Genomic DNA, 22480 nt, shown 5'->3' on the forward strand with positions numbered 1-22480 from the left:
AGTATATATGTACATACGGCATATTGTAGAGTGAGTGTGTGTGTGTGTGTGTGTGTATATATACATTTATATCTGTATCTATTTGCATGAGTGTACTATCCTACATACAGTGGCTTACTACGCTGAATACTGGGTATTGAAATCATGTTATTTTCTGTCCAAACTCTCTTGTTTTAATTATGTTCGCAACGATTGTTTTTGGCAAACTGAACATTACATTGAATGTGAACTTTAAAATATTGAAAGCTGCTCCTTTATTTATGTATTTTAATAGTGGTAAAATGGGGGGATAAGTGTGCATAGCACCTTGGGTGATCCATTGTGGAATGCCCAGAAGTTGTAGTTTACATAGGAGTCAGAGAGAGAGAGAGAGGAAAATGGTCACCTCACCACTTTGGAGTCCAGGGAAAGATCTAAGTTACACAAGTTCCAAATCCAGGATGAGTCCAGACAAGAACTAACTGAGCAGAGGAATTCACCTCTTCTAATCAAACTCCATTATACTTTGAATTTCACCTTCTCTGAGTAGTAAAAGTTCCCTTTTCTTCTGCCTGTATGTGTGTCCTGACCTAAGAAATGACACAAGGAGTTGGGGAGGACTCCGGTTATTGGTATGCATTGTTTCCTGCAGTGCTGGATCGTGCAGTGACAGTAAAAAAACACTTGTTCCTAATTGTTGACTCTGAGTGTGTGTGTGTGTGTGTGTGTGTGTGTGTGTGTGTGTGTGTGAGAGAGAGAGAGAGAGAGTGAGTTGATGTGTTGGAGTTACTGCTTTGAGGGACTCATTGCTGTCTCCATGTACTGGGGTTTGGGAAAGTTCTTCTGTCAGTGGCAGGTGAAGCAGGTCCAAGGAGGAACCTTTTGCAAGGGTAGGATTAGCAAACTATAAAAGCTAATGATTTGAGTCTGCAGTTTGTCTCGGAGGTCAGGGCAGGTGGAATGAACATACTTACACTGTGCTTACGATGTCTATCAAAAGTACAGTACATGTACATACACGTTTTTAATGTATACAGTATGCATACACATATATATAAAATGCCTCTATTGTATCTCTGCGGTATATAAACGTAAGATTTTTTCACAAGAGAGTGAAATCTGGCATTTTATCCTTTAATATTAATTTCACACTCCCAGATGAGAGAAGAGGTTCTTTTTCTGTTTTGTTTTTGTTACTGCCTAAGATGTTGATAGGACTGTAGGAAAATATCATTGCCATTTCTAATTAATATCCTGGAAAGAGAAAGAAAGAGAGACTGACCAAGTTACGTGTGTGTGTGTGTGCGTGTGTGTGTGTGTGTAATTGCCAAATTAGGGCATTCTACTAAAGGTTATGTCTTTCAATGTTTTTCCTTTGATGTAAAAGAGAGATGCACAAATCATTGTCCGATGATGATTCTGAAATCTTATTGTGCAATTAGAAAACAAAATTTAAAAGGAATAAATTATCTGTATGATCATAGAAACACAGACACAGAGAGATACTGTGCTGGAATTTTGATATAATCAAAGAGCAAATTCAGAGAAAGACTTTGTTTTCATTTGTTTTTGTTTTGTTTTGTTGATTCTTATTTACAGATTGAGGAAATGTCACTTTGTTTCCAGTAACCTCCAAAATCTCCACAGTCTGTGAATGGAAGGAAATTGGTGTCAGATGCTGACTGTAGCTGTGTACTTTGAGCACTTCTGAAGGACTAGAACAAGGAGTTGTTGTTTTTGGTTTTTGTTATATTTTACTGGCAGCATAAATTGAGAAGTGTCTGTAATGAAAAGGACTGAGTATCTGAGTTCCCTGAGCAGGTTCGCATCACAGGATGGGGTCCTGCTTTACTGAGCTTATCAAGAATCTGTCTGGCACTGGAATTTGGGAAATTATTTTATAGGATTTTTATTAACATCCCCTTCTCCTCCTCCCAACTTCCACTTTAAAAAAAAACTTTAATCATATTAATTATTGAGAGATATGGAAAGATCAATTTATTAAAGAAAACCCAACCAAACAGATCTTTCATTGTATTGATTTGAAGTAATCAATAAATATTGCATTTAGCCCGAGAGGGAAAAGACTTTGGAGGGATTGCGTTCAAAGAAAGTTGCTGTGACAGAGATTTCATATCCCAGACCCTTCTTCTCAGAGACTACATTGCTCACTACCAACTGCCCTGACTCAAAGACTCCCAGCCCCATTTCTGCTGAATTATTACCTATGCTTGATTCCCATTATTTTTAATTTCATGCTTCCCGAAATTTCTTATGCTCTTTGAATAATTTTAGTCCATTAAGGAGGTTTGTGTGTGACATCAACAACTCTCTACCAAAGACTTCATGTTTTGGGAGGATGGAATCTCTCCAAAGAAATGTAAAAAGGAAAGGGGGTGGGGGAATGGATATATCTAAACCGAACTGCACCTCATGGTCTCTGTGTGGGTGATGGACATTCTTGGGAGACCTCTTCAAAGCATGTAAAATGTTTTGGCTGCATTTAGTTAAAGAAAGAAATAGCAAAAGAAGAAGATGATGGTGTATGCTGGATATAAAAGCCAAATCCCTACTCTCAAATTCTGTCCTTTCTGTTCTGCATCCCACAGTTCAGAAGTTGGGAAGTGCTAACAGCAACCAGATTTTGTGTGTGTGTGTGTGTGTGCGAGAGAGAGAGAGAGACTTTATTGTAGACCTCAGAGACAGGGCAAATTCTTCTCCGCAAGTCCATCTCCGCATCTTAGATAGTTAGTTATTTGGCAGCTGGGGAATACAAAAGGTTTTTTACATTTATTTTTAGTTTGCATGAGTAGGTAGGTATAGCATTTGTACAGTGCCTAGCGTAAGAGGCCAGGAACCTTGATTGAGGTTCCTAGGCACCACCGTCAAATAAATAATAAACAGAAATTCCATAGGTAGCCATGAATCTATTGGCTGTTTGTCTGAAGAGGCTGGTGGACAATGAAAACAGCAACAGCAATCAGATTTGTGTATTTTGCTGAAAACAGGAAAAATCTTGCACTGTTTCTGCCCTCCAGGATCGGCTGCATTTCAGCAGCAGGCGAGGTGATTGCTCCATGTAGTTTGTGGGTTAGTCTGAATTGCAGTGTGTTCTGGGATCTGCAAGTGGAAATGTAATGTAACAGCCTTATTATTTATTAATAATAAATATTGAGCTGGATAAATTATTATTTATTGAAAATAATAATAACTAATTACCTGCAGAAATCTTAGCCAACTTCTGGGGAATTTATTGTTGAGGAGCTAAATTTCAGTAACTTCTATCAATATCAATTTCTGTACCTGTCATGTCGCTTCTCTTTAAAACTCTGCCCTGCCTCTTCAGAGCACTAGAGATGCCCACAAAGTGACCCTTGGTGCTGAAGCACACTTTACTTTGTTGATCATGTAGAGCTTTTGAGAGCTCTGCTGCTGGAAGCGACTGTCCGTGAGGAGAAACATGCTTGCTCAAGGTGGAGCGGGCTGTACAATAATATATTTGTCATGTTTGTAATTGCAAATGTAATTAGCAAACAAGCTCTGGGGGATAGAGGACTTGAAACTTTCACTGCACATCATTTGACCCTGTGCTGGCTGGACAGGAGCTTGTGTATTGTTAACCCTCACCATTCCTGCACACCGCTCCTCTCTGTCTTCCTAGGGTTTACTAATGCTAAATTTTCTTTTCCATAGGTCTGACCTTGCTTTGATTGGGTGTGTGTGTTTATAATTTATTTTATTGCAAATGATTACGGTCGTTTCACTAATATTTCCTATTCCCTACTGCTTCTGACACCCTCTGGAAAGCATTCTGTGATGCCCTTTACAAAGAGCACTGTGTACAAATAAATACTAGCACATTGCACTGTTCAGTGCATTCTGATCACCGCAGGCAATGTTCCCATTCAGTGCCCCCTTACATTTCGCAAAGGCAACTTGTGAAAAGCAGGTGGCAAGCTGTTATCACACAACCTGTGTTGGGTTTGTGTCCCTGCTGAGCTGAATTTTTCTTGCTCCCTTCTTCTAAATGGGGGAGCCTACTCAGCTCTGTTTCTTTCTATTGGGAGAGGGGGAACGGATCACAAGAAATCCAATTCAATTTTTTGGGATCCCAGAAAATCCCACCCTAGTCATCCTTAATCTGACTTTGTCAGTTTGCAAAGAATATACTTGGCCCATGAGAATGTTATGGACAATAGAACCAGAATCCCTTCAGAAAAAAATCACTAACTTGTGTGTGAGGGGAAGAGTGTCCTTTGCTTTCTCTTGCAAATTCCTTCCTTAGTTGCTTTTCTGCTCCTTTCTGCGCTTGGGATTTAAGTTGCAGTAACGTTCCATGACAGAACTGTTTTTGTTTTGTTTTTTAGTGTGAAAGGGAATGGATTGAGCATAGAGAGAGGCGGCCTGTCTTGTCCGATGCTGCACTGCCGGTGAGGTGTTCATTCTTTGGGCATCTCCCTGATTTTACATCCCATTTGAGAGGGGTGGGAGAAAAAGGAAACCTGTTCTACATTTGTTCTTTGGGAGGCTAAGAGCATTTGGTGAGAACCCTTCTCTGACAGTCCCAACTTTCCTTTTCTGTCCCAGGAAATCATGTCCAGTTCACCATACATTTTAAGTCTCAAACACTTTCTTTAACATAAGAAAACTAGGCCATCGGATGGGTTAGAGAGAGCCAGGTACTTTCAGTTGGGGAGCCTGTGAAAGAGAGTCTCTTTTCAAAATGCCATTCATTCTGAACTGATTGTGCATTTTTAATACAGCTGTTTTTATTAGGAGATTTCTTGTTGCTATTTTTCTCCTATTCTTCCAGTCTTTCCCACGCGTATAGTTTCACAAAACATTATTTTTTAATTCCTTCTGTTTTTCTCCTAGCACTTTAAAGTTCCCTTCAGTAATAATGAGCCTCAATCGCTGGTGATGAAGCCATCACCGTGAACGATACCGGTGAGCGTATTGTCTCACTGTCCTTTGACTCAAGAGAAAGGTCAAAAGAATAGCCTTAAAAATGTTTAATTCTGTCATTATGATTTTGCATATGGAGATGATCATTTTAAGAGCATCTAGTTTTTCCTCCTCCACAAAGATGTGGGGAAAAGTAAAGGACATAAATATAATTTTATGTCAATTGCCTTCAGTAAATAAAGATTTTTTTGAATATGTCTTTAAATGTGCTAGCAAAAACAATTACAAAACATCCTTCCATTGCGCTTTATACCAGTTTGTAGAATTAAAAAAAAAAATAAACACACAAAAAGAAGGACAGCAAATAATTTTGGTTTTCCTGATTTTATTTTTAAAAAGTTTTCCTTGCATTTTTTTGTTCATTCAATCTGACATGTTTTGAAACATCAACAGTGTTGTTTTATTTGCTTATTCTTAAAAAAAAATCTTTATGGGATTTTCGCAGACTTAGAAATAGAACAGTTAAAAATATAGGCTTGTGACATTGAGTTCAGGGGCTCATTTTATAACTGTTACCACAGTACTGGTAGCCAGGGTTAATCCCAAAATTTTGTAAATGTTTGTGTGTGTGTATTCATACTTCGTCTGCTTTTCATTTTTTTACAAATTATCCTTGATTGAAAGACTGTTTCTGAGAATTACCTTTGTCTTTCATTTGTTCCTTGTTTCACAATTGGGTATGATAGGCAAACACTGCCTGATATATATTTTAGCTGTCTAAAAGGTGGGGGGAAGGTCAGATTAATATCTTTACAACACTCAGATTGCAGTCCCTCTCTAGCCCCTTTTCAGCCTCTCTGGGCATTGCCTTCCTCTCTCCACCCCTCTGACTTGCTGCTTCATTCAGCCTCTCAAATGTTTCTGTTTTTCTGCCGTTTGCATTTTTGGTCATTGTGAGGGAGTGTGTGTGGGGTGGGGGGGGAGGAGGCGCTGCTCTGTAGTGAGATGCAGGGCAGCTACTCCTGTGAAACCAAAGACCTTAATACCCGTTGCCTGACACTCTTTTAGCAGTCAGTTTGCTTATCGGATTCATCTGTAGTGCAAAGGTATCAGAAGGGAGCAAGGCACTCTTTACGCTTAACTGGATTATTAAGCAGTGATTTCCAGGCAATTGAGTGTAGCCTGCAATGCAGTCTAACCTGGGATCAGGGGCAGGGAGAGGAAGCACAGCTGTCTGATAGAGTCAAAACTTACTTTCAAAGCCAAATTAATCCCTATACGGGAGCCTGTAACAGTGGCACTTCAGCTTTAGAAAATATTTTACTTTCACTCCTTGTGGGCTTTTTCTGCCTTAACAGATCGAAGCAAGTGTGACCTTTTGAAAATGATGGTGAGATGTACTGATGTGTCCATACATTCTACCTTATACAAATGATACCAGACAGGTCGCCCTTAGAATAATTGATGAAAATTGTGCTGTTGCACCTTACACACTACACAGACTTAACATGAGTAAAGATGAGAAAGAAACAGTTTTATTCTCACATGCATGTGAATAAGTGTTTATATGTATAATCTGTGTGTGTATATATGTGTGACCTGAAGAAGAGCTTTGTGTAAGCTCGAAACCTTGTCTCTCTCACCAGCAGAAGTTGGTCCGTTTAAAGGATAGTACCTCAGCCTCTTCTCTCTCTAATATCTTAGGACCAATATGGCTACAACAACATTGCATGTAATATATTATAAATAAACAAGCACACATACCATGTGTGTATGTGTGTGTGTATATTTCTATATAAAACAGGTACATATACTGTATATGTGAATATATGTGTATATGTATACTCTAAATATAGTGTGTGTGAATACTGTCTATAAATGTGTATATCTACAGTGTGTGTACATAAAGTATATATGAAATACTTCCTTCCTCATAGAAGTGTTCTATGGCTTAATTAATTAATATTTCTAAAGCTTTTGAGATCTTTGAATAAAAGGCATTCTAGAACTAAAAAGAAATTTAATGGTATCTAGATACAGTGTACATAACATCTGTATTTATAGATTTTTGTAGTCTGAATTAGAGCAGATATAATTAGATCGTAGATAATAAGATTAGATATCATTGGATAGCTAAATGTGGTTAGATATTTTGTTTATAGATTTCCCCCCCACATCAGGGTTTCTGATTTTAAAGAAATGCAGTGATATTTACTTCTATTAAAATGCGAGAAAGGATGAAAAGACAAATGTGCAAAATATGGAGCAAACCACAAAGTACTGTTTGGATGAAGCTGGGGACTTGTGCCGAAGCCGGAAAAGTCAACACTTTGGTTTAATCTTTGGTTTACTTTTGGGAACTTTTATTTTGTTTTGGGGAGATTTTAAGCATGACGCTTATGGGAGGGCACAAAATGTAACATGCTTCCCACTGTATAGTTCATCACTTTTGAAAGAGTTTGAATAAGGAATTTGAATAAGGAATAATTCAAGTCACACCCTATCAAAGCAAACAGCATTTCTGACCATCCTGTTATAACTGTTAGGAGCCGCTTGTGATTTAAAATGAGAACTATTTGCTTTTGGTTCCAGTAAATTACAGTTAAAAGGCTGAAAGAACCATATGCCCTAAACAGTGCCTATACCCGTTTCTCCCATTCCAGAACAGATCCGGTCTTCAAATTTCTCCCCTGCCTCAAGACCATTGCCTTTTTAAGCCCCAAAACTGCAGTTTATTTCCCTATCATCCTTCATTTTCCCTCTGTGTATATTTGCAAAAGGAAATGAATTCCCCCAGCTCAGCACTACAGTATTATGTATATTTTTAACGTATTCATTTTTTCCTTTAAATTTTCACCTAAGGTGTTTAGGAAAATAATAGACACAACCATTTTTTAATGGTTAGTTGAAAGGAAAAAAATCTGCTTTTGGCTGTTCTGCTCTGTCGACGTAGAGCTTCTTTGCCTCAATTTGTGGGAAATGTTATAGATTCAATTCCCCTGTTGGACCAAGAGTTAAAAATTAATTCATGAATAATAAAAACCAATCAATCTGGTTGAGTTTAAGAAGGATTAGAAGAAAGGTTTTTGTACAGAAGCAGTTATATATCTTGGTGCTGATGTTGAACTATTAGATATTGTTCTGGTCTCCGCTGTTTATCTGATAAAGGTACTTGATTTGCAAATAGGATTGTTATCCTGATGACTAGCTGGATCCAAATCTCCAGCTTGCTGCACACATTCCTGCCCCATATGGAGATCACCAGCTGGGAAGGGTCAGTCTTTCAAGAGCAAAGTTTTGAAGGTGCTGGACTAGAGAAAGTATGAATTGGATTAATTAAGAAAGGTCAGGTGGCTGGTGTCATTACAAGTTCTCAACCACTGCTTAGCAGATAATTCATTTGATTAAAAATGTATGGATGGTAAAGGGAATGTAACAAAATACATGTTTTAAAAATAATTTAAACTCATTATTTGTAAAAGCTGGGATATTCAACAAAGCCTATGGGATTTAGGCATCCAAATCCCCTTCAACTCCAGTGGGACTGTGGCAAATGTGCTGGGTTCTGTACAATACACAGCAGGCAAGGTAGTCCCTGCCCAAGGGAGCTTACGGTCCAGTAGACAGGCATAGAAAGAACAGACAAACTGGCAGAGCCAGAGGAAAGAGTTACTTTCCATAGTCTACCACCTTCAAAACTTTGCTCTTGAAAAGTGGAGACTCCCCAGCTGGCAGTTTCCTATAGCGTGCAAGTGAGTGGGCAGCAGGCTGGAGATTTGGATCCAGTTAATTTATTTGCTTCAGGAGGACTAGAAAGAAAATGTTTTGGTTGTTTTATTTTTCAAAGGTTGGGCTGCAGTTTTGGGGAGTTTCTTTGCTGTTGAAAATAACTGATAAAGAGCAATGTATGCACAGTTATTCTCTCAGAGCAGAGTCTTGCTGTGCAGTGGTGTGGAATAGGGTATGGGGTAATTGCACGTCTCGTGAGATAGCGTTGGAGCTCAACACAAGAGTGAATAAGGCAGGCCAAGGACAGAAGCACTACGTTGTCTTTCCACACCACAAAGCGATTCACCGCAATCAGTTAAGAAGATGTGCTTATGTGGGTGAGGAAGAAAGACATGACAGCGGCATTGGGTAAGGCAGAGTAAAGGGATAGAGCCAGTATAAGCTCCAAAAAGTCTGCTCCTGTAAGAGCTGTTCAAGATTATATAGCACTTTGAGTTAAAAACAACTGCTCCGTTAACAGGAGTTTGAGGTTAACCCCAGCTTCAGCTTCAAATAGCCACAGCACCTTCTGCTTTGGCAGTTCGCTATGGAAAAATTGTCATTGCAGAATTTTTCTGAGGTTACAGGATCTGTCAGTCACTAGTTTAAACCTGAAGGAGACTTGATGTTAAATAGGAATAGGAGAGAGACCTGAGAAAGTAGTGTCATTTTTCCAAAACAAGAATGGAACTGCATACCTTACTGGGAGATCAGTCAGTCAGTGCCCATCATCTTTGCCTCAGCCTGCCTTAAAATAGCTCCGACCATTACGGTACTCCAATCCATGCACCAGATGAGAAAAGTCAGAAGAACTCTACAGCCCCCTGCAGGACTTGGTTGATGCTGCATTGACACATCAGAGTTGATGAAGTACTGGGAAGGGTTACAATCACAGATTACTTTTTACATATGTAATTCTGGGAAATAATCAAATTACTTTGTGGTCTGAGAAGTAAATGTGGATTCCTTTCAGCCACTTATCTTGGCAGTTCTTTAATTCCTGTCTCAATCACAGAATCAGATATTAGAGATGTAACTATTGGGTCATCCAGCCCATCTTCCTATGGCAATGCAGGATTCTGCTCTATGGTACATTTTCCAGTATTCTATCTAGTCTAGTTGTAAGTGTCACAAGTGAGGAGACTTCCATCCCTTCCCTCCAGGGATGATTCCACAGCCTAAGGAGTTCTCATAACAGAAAATACTTTTTCCTAATATTCAGCGCAAAAGTTTTCCTTCTTAATTTCATCCCATTCCTCCTGATTATGTCCTCTACTATCATGCTAAGCAATTTCTGTCCATCCTTCCTGTTTATTCTCTCTTCAAATATTGGTATATTGTTATCCCCTTAGTCATCTGTTGATCTCTCTTCCTAATGAGTCCAGACAACCACCTGATCACTTTTGGGTGCTCAAAGCTGCATCCAGTTTGTCAGTATCATTCTGATAAAATGATGCCCACAAATTAACACAGTATTCCAGGTACAATTACAGCAGAACTGTGTGGAGAACTGTCACCTCCATACTTCATGACATTGTAAGGCAATATCCCTGGAGTGGATGGTTGGCAGTGGAGTTAACACACAAGACTTCAGGATCTGAATGACTGAGCTAGAAGACTCAGGTATGTTGCTCAGTGTCTGTAACAGGCTCTTTGTAGTCCAGACACTAGAGGGAGAGAGAGAGAGATTCATTGTGTAAGTGTGGTATACACATTCCCCATGACTTTTCCAAAATAACAGTCTGTGGAGCCAGATGTTTGTTAGCTAACCCCCTGTCTGTCATAAAATACATTTTGTTCAGAACAACTAATGAATATATATTCTTAAGTATTCTTTTACTTTCTTTTTATTAATAGCTGGTTTAGCAGGGTGCTTCTTACTTCCAAAATGTTTGTTCCTCTTTTATTTCTCGTTAAAGGCAGATGTTGAAAAGCAGTAACCCAATCATTTTTGGCTTGCCACTAAACTAATCCCCCTATTCAATCTTTAATAGTCCTACTTCCTCCAAGTACTTCTACCATGGGGAATGACGCCATGAAAGTCATGCTGTCCAATATGAGCAATCTCCGTATGTAATGATCATACAACACCAGTGTTACAGCTACATTAGAGCTTTGATACTTCTCATGGCGGACCATCAGACGAGACAAAAGAGCCTCACAAACTCAAGAAGGAATCTTTGTTGCCTTCTGAGATGGAAGACCATACTAAATGGCAGTAACTCACAGTGATTCACTTTTCCCCACGCAGAAGTAAACTAATCAGTACTTCACAACTTCTAGGAGTGACTAATGTGTAACTGATTCCATTTTACATCCAGCAATGAGTAATTTGTAATAGATTACTGCACATTCTCAAAGTAACTAACAACCATGAGATGCTGTCAGTGCATGTATAGTATAGAAGGATATTGTTGATAAGAATGTAAATAGGAGACTAAGATAGGAGAGGTCAGTAAATGACGACACTATCATCAAGTCTTTTGAGTTCTGCATCTGAAGATGCTTTGGGCGGATTCTTATTTTCACTGGGGTAAATGAGGAGTAACTCAGTTGAAATCAGTAGTTACCCCAGTGTAAAACTGATGTGAGATCAATATTAGGCCTTTCAGCTTCACATCATAGTAAGGGAAGATACACCTGGAATTGTTTAAAGAGATCTCTGAGAAGCAGACTAATGCTCCCACTGTACGGGGAAGACAGAAACTAGCATTCTACGCTCTGCAAAACTGCCAGGTGCTCTTATTGAGTCAGATCACCAGCTGCTTCTTTCAGAGTTCAGGTTTCATGCTTCTAATGCATGAAACAATTCCTTCAGTCCTTTGGGAATAATTTGGAGTATGCTGGAGGAAGCTACAGAGTGGTAATTGGGGATGAATTTGATGCATTGCTGAAATGCACAGAGGACAAAAAGGCAAATGAAGTGTGAGAGGAGACAAAGTGTGAACTCACTGAAGTTGCAAAGAATATTATTGGGATAAAAACATGGCAGAGAGGAATAAAACAAGGCTCAGAAGAAGTATTCTGTCATGTGGAGAATCCCTGAGAACTCCAGGCAGGAAGGTGCTCTGATGAGAGAATGAGGAAGAAATCCATGTGGAGGGAGTTGACCCATGCAAATGCTGTTGAAACTCTATAGTGCCACCAAACTGAGCAACAGTAAAGCCCTCACAACAGCACATGAAATCAAGAAAAAGTGAAAGAAGGATGATAACCTCTGCTCTGAAACAAGGCAGGCTGCCTGATAGCCCCGACTGGGGAGGAATTCCAAAAGAACTCTCTAGCCCCTTAAAATCTGAAATGAGCAACGTGTGAACAAAATCCACAGAGACAAAGCTTGGAAGAGATGACAGCTCTGCTGCTGAAAAAGGGATGAGTTCTTTACACAAGATCTCTCAGGCCAGAAGGGAAACCAGCAATGGTTGGATGACTGATACCAGCTGATAATCACACCTCTGCCCCTCCACCCCAGACAGGTGGTCTGAAGGAGAGTTGGAGTTACAGGCTAGCATCACACAATTCTCATGTGAGCAGCACCCTACAACCAGTTACTCTAGGAACAGTGTTTGAAGATGGAATGCAAACTGGAGGCAGAACAAGCAAGGGCAGAACTGAGGTCAGGGAGCGTCGGATCAGACATGTAACCTAGACATAATGATTGGGGGAAAAAAACAAAGAAAGTGAACCCAGTCCTCATGACTGTCTTATTTGTGTAACCAGGGTTTCTGGTTTTAGGTTGAAACTGATAAACTGTGACAAATTCCCCACATTTAAGATAAAGTTTTATAAAATATACACTGCAAATGCCCAGGCCAGGGGCAGTTCATTCCAAGGAAAGGCGGGGTTTTGAGTTTGTATCTATAGTGAGCTGGGGGGAAAGGATTTTTTAAAATGCATATTAGAAAAACCGACTTTCACAAAAACTGAGTCAGGATTTGCCTAAAAATAAACATTAAATCCAACAAACAATAATAACAGCACTAACCTTTGTCCTATCCATCTCACGAGCAATTTCAAACCAACACCTCAGTATGCCTCTGAGCCACTCTGCTGGAAATGGGCTTTCCTTCAGGTTTGAGGAACATGTCACACTGAGCAAGTGGCAGCCAGATCGGTGCAAGGTGTAGCACTGCAGAGAGGTTTCGCCACAGCGATTAAGCTTTCATAAAAATATACAATGTCCTTTGTGCTCGATGTCTCTGATAGTGCCAGGTCATTTGTGAAAGCAGAGTCTGCTACCTGCAGCCTTCTTGATGAGTGACATTGAGATCTGGAACTATACGCAGCCAGAGGTGAATTGTACCTGAGAGAGATGGTGAGACTTGGGAAGCAGGATATTCCAAAGAGCGGAAGAGTTTGAAATGGAGCCATTGATAATGGAAAGAGTTATAGTGATGGACTTCATGGAGTTTGAGGAATAGGGATTGCCCTCATCAGATCAGGAGATAATTTATTACAGCATGTTTAGTGTCCTGGAAATTGGAGAAGACACACTAATTGGAAGCTGATAGAAGCTCTATCTTATGTGGATGCTCCAAAGGAGTGGGAGGAGACAGGAACCATGTCCCAGTATGAGGCTTAATGGAAACTGATGGGAATGGAATCCAAAGGTGGTGTTCACGGTGAGGTGGAGCACATGGCCTGCTGAGTCCTGGCTTGGCACTTGGAGGGAGCAGAAGCTCAGAACCATCCCGTTTTGTCATTTTTGCCTCTGTGATGGATAAAATAAAAATAGCCATAAGAGAACAGACAGGGAGGAAAACTTACAGTGAATCAATCCTAGAGAGAGAAAGGTGATTAGCTTATCTCAGGGTTTTCTTTGACCTGCTCAGTGGGCTCATGCTGACACTTGCAGTGGCTTTAACTCTCTGTGCTCTAACCTAGTGCTTAGTCCTGCTCCGTGGAATTACTGAGTCCTCCAGTTGTTCCATTGCGGTTTAACAGCAGTGAATGGCAGTAGCCAGCCTCACTCTCACCTGGCCTCTCTGCTGATTTGAAATATTTTATACTGAAAATAGAGTGAGTGAGGTGAGAGTAGAACATGACAAAGACCCTCTCTGCTTAAAGGGTCATTAAAGGGCCAGGCTGATTTGCGTTCTGGCCATTTATATTTGCAAAGGTGCTTGTCACAGAGTATGTAGGTTTGGGTGATGTGGGGTATGGGGGGTTTTGTGGAAAGTGTTCATCTGTATGTGTTTGTTGAATGCTTTGTTTAATGTCTTTATGTTGGTGTTTAATGTGAATGTAGGAGTATGCATGCTTGTGTACATATGGTGGGTAGTGGCGTATATGTCTCTTTGTTAGCATTAATGGATTTCAGTGTGTCGATGCATGTGTGTATTGTTTGATGCTTGTGCATGCATCTTGTGCACACTCATGCGTGATCCTTGTGCACATATTATTCTTTTAAGACATGCAAAATGCAAGTTACAAATGAGGCCTACTCAGTGTGGCCCAGCTATTTCAAGCAGCCAAGGTGCTTGCAGCCATCCCAGCTCCATGCAGTTCCTATTATCTTGGCCAGAGGGAAGGCTCCCTTTGGGCTCACCTGGAAAAGCTAGCGCCTGAGGGTACGGGAAGACCTAACTGGAGTGTGAATTGCAGTACTGTGCAGATGCTCATACTTGGGGACTCAGCCATGAAATGGGGAACTCCAGGAACCAGAGGCCTCCACTCCAGTGTCTGGCCCAAGGCTAGCGATAGAATAGAATCATGGAATTATTTATTCCGTAGTGCCTACAAATGAATTTATTCTGTAGTGCCTGTCTAATCCTATGTCTGTGAAGAACATAGGATTAGACAGGTGTTTGCCCCTCAGAGTTTACAATCTTAAAGGACAAAGACCAAACAAGGAACGGGGGAAAGGGGAATAGCAGTCTAGAAATTAGTGAAGGAAAAGCCCACTGGGTTCCATCCAGATCTTGCTACCAGAGCAGAATTGTTCCCTACAGCACCTTTTCTACAGTTTTGTTGTGCCTGGATTTAAAGGTGCAGAGTTCTGAGTAAGCAACAAATATCTGTGCATGCGAATGAAAGAGCAAGGCACTGTTGCTCCATGGGGAGTGAGGAGGTGAGGTGGCAACATGCACTCACAAGTGATTCTAAGTCCCTTGCAAACGTGGTATTGTCAGTCGGGTGAGTATTTTGACATTTACTCGTCACTCTGAAAGAGAGGACACAGCCTCTGTCTCTGACAGCAAGTCTCTAGAATGGAGTTAATATTGTTCTGTGACTGAAAGGGCCAGTTAGTCTCCAAGAGACACCAACCAGCAGCACTCAAAAATATTAACAACAATAAAAGTACATTATACAATTCGTCAATCTTTTTGTTTCCTGCATTGAAGCGATACTGCTCAGGGCACTCTGGTTACACAGAGGTCAAAACTTTCATTAGACCTCCCCTCCACCCCCCACCCCCCCACACGCTCGCATACACCCTTTCCCATGGTGCTCTAGAACTTTCCTATAGGAATGGGTGCAGCTGGCAGCTTGGCACAGGCGCACGGGGCCAGGAATGATTGTTTAGTTCAAGACAAAGTGAAAGATCGGTCTGTTAGATAGGAGTGAAAATATTACACATTTCCTCCGTGTCAGTGCAGGCCAGTTCTGATTTTAAAAATGAAATATGGCAGCTAATTAATCTAGATCACAGCTTAATCGCCTGTGGTCGGTTTTTAAAAAAACATTTTTGTGTGAATTTAGTGCTCATGAAAGTGAGAAACTCATATCATTGGGCAGACCAAGGCACGGTGTGAGCAAGCCACTTCCCCCTGCCTCTCCACCAGTGCACCTCAGTCTTGACCTGCCACAGCCTCTGCTGTTCAAGATCTGAGCCCACCCTTATTTTACTTATGTACCTTAAACCTAGTGTGCAGCAGATTTCCACAGCTCTGCCAATGAACTTTGATCCAGATCTGCAGCACCCCTGTACTTCATTAATCTAATCATGAAGATTCCAAAGCACAGACTTGCAGTTGTGCAGATTTATAGTTTGATGTTGGTGGGCAAATATCCGCTTACGTATTTGCATTATAGTAGCACCCTGAGGCCTCCTACCAGGATTGGGGCTCCATTTTGCGGCATGCTGTTCAAACACATGGTCAGAGATGGTACCTGCCCTGCAGTGCTTCCAATCTAAAAGGACAAATAATTGACAAAGGAAAGGGGAGCCGGTTAGAACACAGCTAGTGATCAAGGCCCTGATAGGTGCATATCTTGCCAGTTCCATTCTTCCCTCAGAGAACATTCCAAGTGTAAGTAGCAGCATGGAGGAAGGCTTGTAGACATTTATGTGAGGGGCTGACAAATTGGTGGAAAGCGCTGGCATAGCTGATGGACTAGAAAAGGTGGGCTGGGCAACATGGTAAGTTCTGTATTAAATTCTTTACGGTGGTTTAAAAAAATCCTACAAAAAAGGCAATAATTTTCTATTAAATTCTGTAGGACTGTTCATTGATGGTTACATCATTTAAAAACAAATAATTTGCTCCATCCTCATGCTTGCGGTTATCCTTGCCTGGGTTATGATTTTGGCTGATCTAACAGGCTAGGCAGAGTTAAACCCGATTAGTATGCTGTGGGAGGCCTGCAAGGAAAACTTTAGAGCAGTGTAAAAGGTGATGCTGGTGAATCAAGATCTTCACTCTCGAAGAGTTGAACCACAGCAGAGTACTGGTGTTGGGGGGCTGTGCAAGAGGCCATCGTCTTTCAGATGAGATGTGAAGCTAAGGTTCTGACTACTGTGTCCTTAACCATCCCATCATGTTGGGGTATTAATCAGTTGGGGCATTAATTCCAGTGTCCTGACTAAACTTCAACTGGGGTAATTCCATTCTTGCTCCTTGTGTTCCGCTGGAGTTGCAACCAGACACAAGATTCTTCTTTTCCTCCTATCTTAAACTGTCGTGCAGCATTGATATGTACTATAAAATAGCTGCTGTGTTCTGCCTCAGAGGTGGCTACATTTCTGGAGAGGATGAATGGATCCCTTAATGTGTGATCAATTTGCAGAGTGATTTGAAAACCTTTTGGCTGAGTGGCACTGTGTAGTACGTATAAAGTTATTGCAATAATATGAACACCACATTCTGTCAATTTTTTTTTTAAATGTCCTTCTTATTGAGTGGATAACATGAGTGCTTCCATTTTGTGAGGTAATAACTGTACCATAAAGCTAAATAAAATCGAAGGCCAATAACTTTGTGTTAACAAGAAGTTGTTAATATATTAATAAAACTTCGCAATAGTGCTTGATATCCTTTATATTAACTGATTATACTTATCTGTCTAAGGAGTGAAATGTTTTGAGATGTAATGGGGTAAAAATATTGTCTCTTATTCTGTCATCTGGATGAAACAAGATGATGAGGTGGCTGTTTGTTGAGGGCACATGGAAGGTGAGCCCTGAGGACTGCAGCAAATCAGAGTGCACGGATATGAAGAATGGATGGTTAATATACAACTAGAGCCTTGATTTGTGGAGAGAGATGCACCTCAATATAGTAACTAGGATCCAGACAAACTACCATAACCCTGAAAGCACAATACTAATGGGGTAAATTTTGCTAGGTAGTGTTTGAGCCGTGACTCTCCCATTGGCTTCAAGTGAGGGTCGTGTGGCTATCTTGGGAAATGGTTTGAGAAGTTCAGGGTACGAGTCAGAGAAAGGGCAAGAATTCAGAGTTCACAGTTATGTGGAACAGAGCAGTTTCACTGTAGTCTAACTATTGTAACAGGTAGAGCTGCAAACACCCTTAGCTCAGACCGAGGGCACTAAAAGTCATTTGTGATGGCTTCAGGTAAGGACCTGTCTGTTAATCAGGACATGGGCAATAAACAAAAATTCACAGAAGCCTGTGACCTGTCCCTGACTTTTACTAAAAATAACTGTGACAAAATGGGGATGGAGGAGGATCCAGCATCCACCACTGCTGGGGCTCTGGGGTCCCCACAGTGGCTGAGAGGGCCAGGGTCTCCCTCGCTGCCTGTGGCAGGTGGGAGCTGTGGCTTAAAGCCTGGGGCTGAAGTGGAGAATGTCACGGAAGTCTCTGGAAGTCACAGATTCCATGACCTCCGTGACAAAATCTTAGCCTTAGTCATGATCTCTCTCTTTTCCATCTTCTGACCTAATTCCATCTATCTACAAGCTACTTGCACTACTGTACAGCCTCCACCTCCATAGTATCTCAAGTCTGTTGGGTGTTTAGTGGGAGGAAGAATAGTAATATTTATATGGGTTTTAGTATTACACATTATTAATTCTTACAAAACAGGGCTGCCAGGAACCCTGGGGGCGTACCGTAAACTGTTTCATTTTATTGCAGCCCCCTGGGGAAGAGTCTGGGTTTCTGTCTCTGGAATTGCTTTGTAAAGGTGATGGCTACTTAGCATTTATCTAGAACATTTGATCTTTGAAGCTCAGTCAACTGTCACTCAAACTTTGTCCAGATTAGAGGAGGAGAGAAAAACAAGACTGGGCTAAGCACCAGTGAACTGACTTACGGAGCCGTCCTACACTGACCCCTTGGGGTGCTGGTGGACTAGATGGAACTTATTGGGCTTTTCCAGCTCTAACTTCCATGATTCTATGAAAATTAATGAGGCAAGGCAGTCAGCAGTCTTGGAATGAAAGAAATCCGAGGACTTCCAACCAGTGTTCTCTTTTGTTTTCTCCATCAAGGGGAGCTGATTAAGAGGCAAGAGCATCGCAGCAGGTAACAGCGCAACCGCCCCAACCTCCATCCATAAAGTCATTATTCATGAAACTGAGTTCACACTGGCGTAATGGAAGGATCCTTTTCCCTTCATTGCTTATTTCTGTCCCCTACCCAAGAGTCTTCCATTGATGTTATTGCTGTGCAAAACTCTTACCTGCCTTCTCACCAAGAGTCATTAATTTAGCTCGAGGACAAAATTTTTAGAGAAGAAATGGCAAAAATTTGACCTTCAAGAAAACTGAAGGTTTCCTGTGTGATGTTGGACAAGTGACTTAATCTCTCTGTGCCTCTATTCGCCATATGTAAAATGAGGGTCATAGTGTTTTCTTTTCTCTACTATTTGTCTGTCTTCCTACTTAGATTGTCCCTGCCCTAATAAGTACAATCAATTAGTAGGAGTGTGTACAGTGCCTAGTGCAGTGGGGCATCTAGGCACATCTCTATTAATACTAGTAATGATAGTGATGATGCTTTTAATAAGAGACCTTTCTGCTCCATCCATAATCCCATAAATCAGATTGTTTTCCATTCCTGTTTTGTCAGGACTGGAGTTTCCAGAGATGGATGCCACGAATGCTGGGCCCTGTGCCCTCAAAGATGCATTTCTGAATTCAAGGGGACAGCTTTCACATTGGAGACCTGCGCATGCACTACCTTGTCATAGAAACTTTAGGCAAAAAAAGCAGAAGCTGACCTTGCTCCTCTAAAAATGGCTTTGCAAATATGGCCGGTATTTGTGTGTGTACTCCCCTCCCTCCTCCCACAAACATACAATGAGTCACTTGCATATGGAGGCACCTGATTAGCACATCAGGTGATGAGGTGCGTGCATTTTCCAGTTTTAAAAAATATGCTCCTATCTATTCTTTCCCTTCCTGCTAGTAGCTATACTAAAAATAACCAGGGCCCTAGACTAACCTCTGTAGGCACCTGTGACTAGGACTGGAACTGTTTTGGGATTGTGTGTTTCTTAAAGTTATGGACAGAGCTGTAGATCAGAGGAGCAATCACATTTTTTTTTAATGTCAGGAAGCTGCTGGTCAGTTGACTATTATTATTAATTTGTATTTTGGTTGCATTCTACTGGTCCTAATCAGGATATAGGCCCTAAAGTACTGGATACTGCACAAACATAAAAGTCAATCCCTGCCTGGAGTTGCATTGGTGCAGCTGCACCACTCTAGCTTTTAAGTGTCGAGAAGCCATTGGAGTCTACAATCTAATATAATAAAAGATCCAAGAAAAGTATGTAATGGACAAAAGATGGGAATTGGGGAGGGAGGATGATGGTAGCAATGGTATGAACACACAGTACAAGGGTAGTATGCGTTTCATAGCACAGAGTAAAGTGACAGAGCTCAGTGGAGCCTGATGTGTTGCCAACTCTTCTGAGTTTATTGAAAGTCTTGCAGCATTTGATGTTTTTTCTTATAGCATCAGCTCCTGGACTCAGTTTTCTCCACTTTCATTTTAAAAAAGTAACTCTCTAGCCCTCAGGAATGCAGAGAAAAGTTTGAAAGCATGACTCAAGAAACCCCAGAAGGCTCAGAAACATAGAGGCAAATAAAAAGAATCTAACATTTATTATTATTTAAAATCTCATGATTTTGGGGAGCCTGACTCATGATTTTTGCATGCTTGAGTTGCCAGTAGTAAGGCTGAACAGTGTAGGACAGATCTGAGCTGGGGAGTAATGGGTTAAAGCAACAGAGTGGCGTATGGAATGAGTACTGTAGGACAGGCCTGAGCTGTGGGAGAAGCCCTGTGGGAGGGATCTGTGCTCATCCAGAATCCCTTTGACCCAAATCCACTGGCTGCATTAACCCATGCAGATCCGTAACTAGAAAGCGGGAGGTGACTCTGCCAGTGTTAGGCTCTGTATTGCTCCAAGCATTCAGGTGATGCATGCAGTGTCCTCAAAAAGATCCCGGTTCCTGGCTGCTCCCACCTGGCAGATTGAGAAGGCTGGAAGCCTGGGAGTCAGTCCAGGAACTGCCTCTCCGAGGCAGGAGGTGGGCAGCATCTTGCCTTTGTACCACACACAGACTAATCCTTGCCCTTCCCCAGCCCTGGAATTGATGCCTTGTTTCCTCCTGAGCTCTCCTGCCGTGTGGGGTACATTCCTGGAAGAACTTTGCCTGTGACACAGCAGATCGACGGGCCCAGGCTCAAGTCACCTCTCCTTCCTGGGATCAATACAATGTTGGCGTGTGATGCTGGGGCTGGCATCACTGCTCCTTTCAGGTCTAGCATTGATTAGCTGCAGCCTGCAAATAGAACTAGAGCGGTAATGCTGTGTGACCTCGATAACCCCTTCTCAGGAGCCTGCTGGAGCCAAGGGGCTTCTCACCACCATCGCAGCCAATAGAACCATTTCATTAGTCTGGAAAGGTTAATTGCATTGAAAACTGGCATAGTCCTCAGTGCGTGACCATCATAAAGCTGCACAGCAGTGCAAGGCCTGGAACCTTCCCAGGGAAGGGGGAGCACATCTGAGCTCTGAGCATGAACCCAGCTCCACCCAACTGCACTTCTGAACAGAAAAAGTCAGACCCCAAGTTTTCCTCTCTTGTCTCCATTCCATTCCTCCTGCTGCTGCGCATCCTCCTCTTCACTTCTGCTTACCCTTTGTCTCTCATCCCTCTCTTCTCTGCCAGGGCACATCTTGCTATGGGGAGGTGGGGGGTGGGGGAGAATTGGCTTCTGAGCTGGTGAAAGATATTCCCTTGTTATGCATCAGTCAGAATCCTGTCATGCAGCCCACAGCTGCTTGAATGGTTAATACAGATGTGTGGCCAGTAGGAGCATTGCAGGCTGGGATCTGTAGTCTCTGTGAGCCACAACTCTGTGCTTATGGTAAGGCAATTGCATTCTTCTCTATTTTATGCCAGTTAGATATAGACCTCGGGCTTCTGGCAAGTTGTTGCTACAGCTCTTGGCTGGGTGTAGTTTGAGTTCCCCCTGCTGCAAAATGCCGTATTTACATTTTGTATCCTTCCCAATTCACATTACAATCACCACCTCTGTGGAAAACAATAGGACAAGCTGATTTTATTAAAGGTTTGCCCTTCATCTCAGACATTTTATTGATAATATAAAATAAAAATTATATATTTTGCAAGATGAAAATTCCTCCCAGAGAGAATTGTTAATGAATCTGCTCTAGGGAGCATGTATATTTATTTACATGTCTGTTAAAAACATATTATTTAAAAAAATACGAGGATTTCCTGGTCTGTGGGAGAGCTGAAGATGGGTGGGGAGATGAAGTGTAAGGGCTGCCACCTTCTAAACACCATCCTCTGTGGCAGACTCAGTCACATCCTTACTCTAGGATGTGTGTATTGTGGCATCACAACTCAGTGTTATGATATCCTGATGTAGCCAGCACCACATCAGGTTTAATATCTTGTAAGCAGCCACTGGACAGCTCTTTTGAAACTGAGACTCCCCTTCAGCCACAAGCAGGATGGCTTGCTATCTGGGACCCCTGCCTGCTGGAGATGCAGCAGTGTTGGAATTTAGCTGTCAGAACTAGAAGGATCCCCACTTTGTTACTTTTAGCCCCCTTCCCGGCAGGTACTAATGCTCAGTAATTCCCACGAAGAGGAGAATATGGTGTGCAGGAACCTCCTGCAGCAGCTTGAAAGGGAAGGAAGGAAAGAGAGAGAGAGCCAAATGGAGGTCTGAAGGATGAAAAGGAGAGAGGAGGATGGGGGGACGTCTTGTCCGTGTCAGGAGGGCTGTTTTTGTATTTTGAATTGCTGTTCCCATGTGCGCTGGGCTCTCAGTGGGAAGGGCACAGCGAAGAGCTCTCTCTTTAATACAGTATGTGTTTTATCTCCACAGACTTCTTGCAGACTTAGTTTAAAGATCTCAGCTCAATACCATTAGTGTATCTCTGCTGAAGGCCCTTTATAAAATTGATTAGAAAGTGGGCTTTTGCATGTGTGTGTGTGTGGGCTCTAATCTGATTTGAGTCCGAGATGGTATCTTTAATTCAGTGCATCGCAGCAACTAACTCACGAACTTCACCGAGAGTCAGGGCCTCTAATTTGGTTTGAGAATACATTAGCAAAACGAGCTCAGAAGGCCCCTTTTGGGAGGGGATG

At 41.7% G+C, this 22480-nt stretch overlaps 1 protein-coding gene across 3 annotated transcripts in view; it reads left to right on the plus strand.

Moving 5' to 3' along the window:
* ESRRB (estrogen related receptor beta) overlaps positions 1–22480 on the plus strand; it is a 170573-nt gene that overhangs the window by 58987 nt on the left and 89106 nt on the right. Inside the window, exon 2 of one of the 3 annotated variants that reach the window (XM_075129794.1) lies at positions 4347–4409. The exons of the other annotated variants lie outside the window; for them this stretch is intronic. Coding sequence (XP_074985895.1) covers positions 4396–4409 — 14 coding nt within the window. The 5' untranslated portion in view covers positions 4347–4395. The remainder of the gene's footprint in view (positions 1–4346; positions 4410–22480) is intronic. 3 annotated transcript variants of the gene reach the window in all.

This window comes from Caretta caretta, chromosome 6 (genome assembly GCF_965140235.1).
Source record: "Caretta caretta isolate rCarCar2 chromosome 6, rCarCar1.hap1, whole genome shotgun sequence".
Lineage (NCBI taxonomy): Eukaryota > Metazoa > Chordata > Testudines > Cheloniidae > Caretta > Caretta caretta.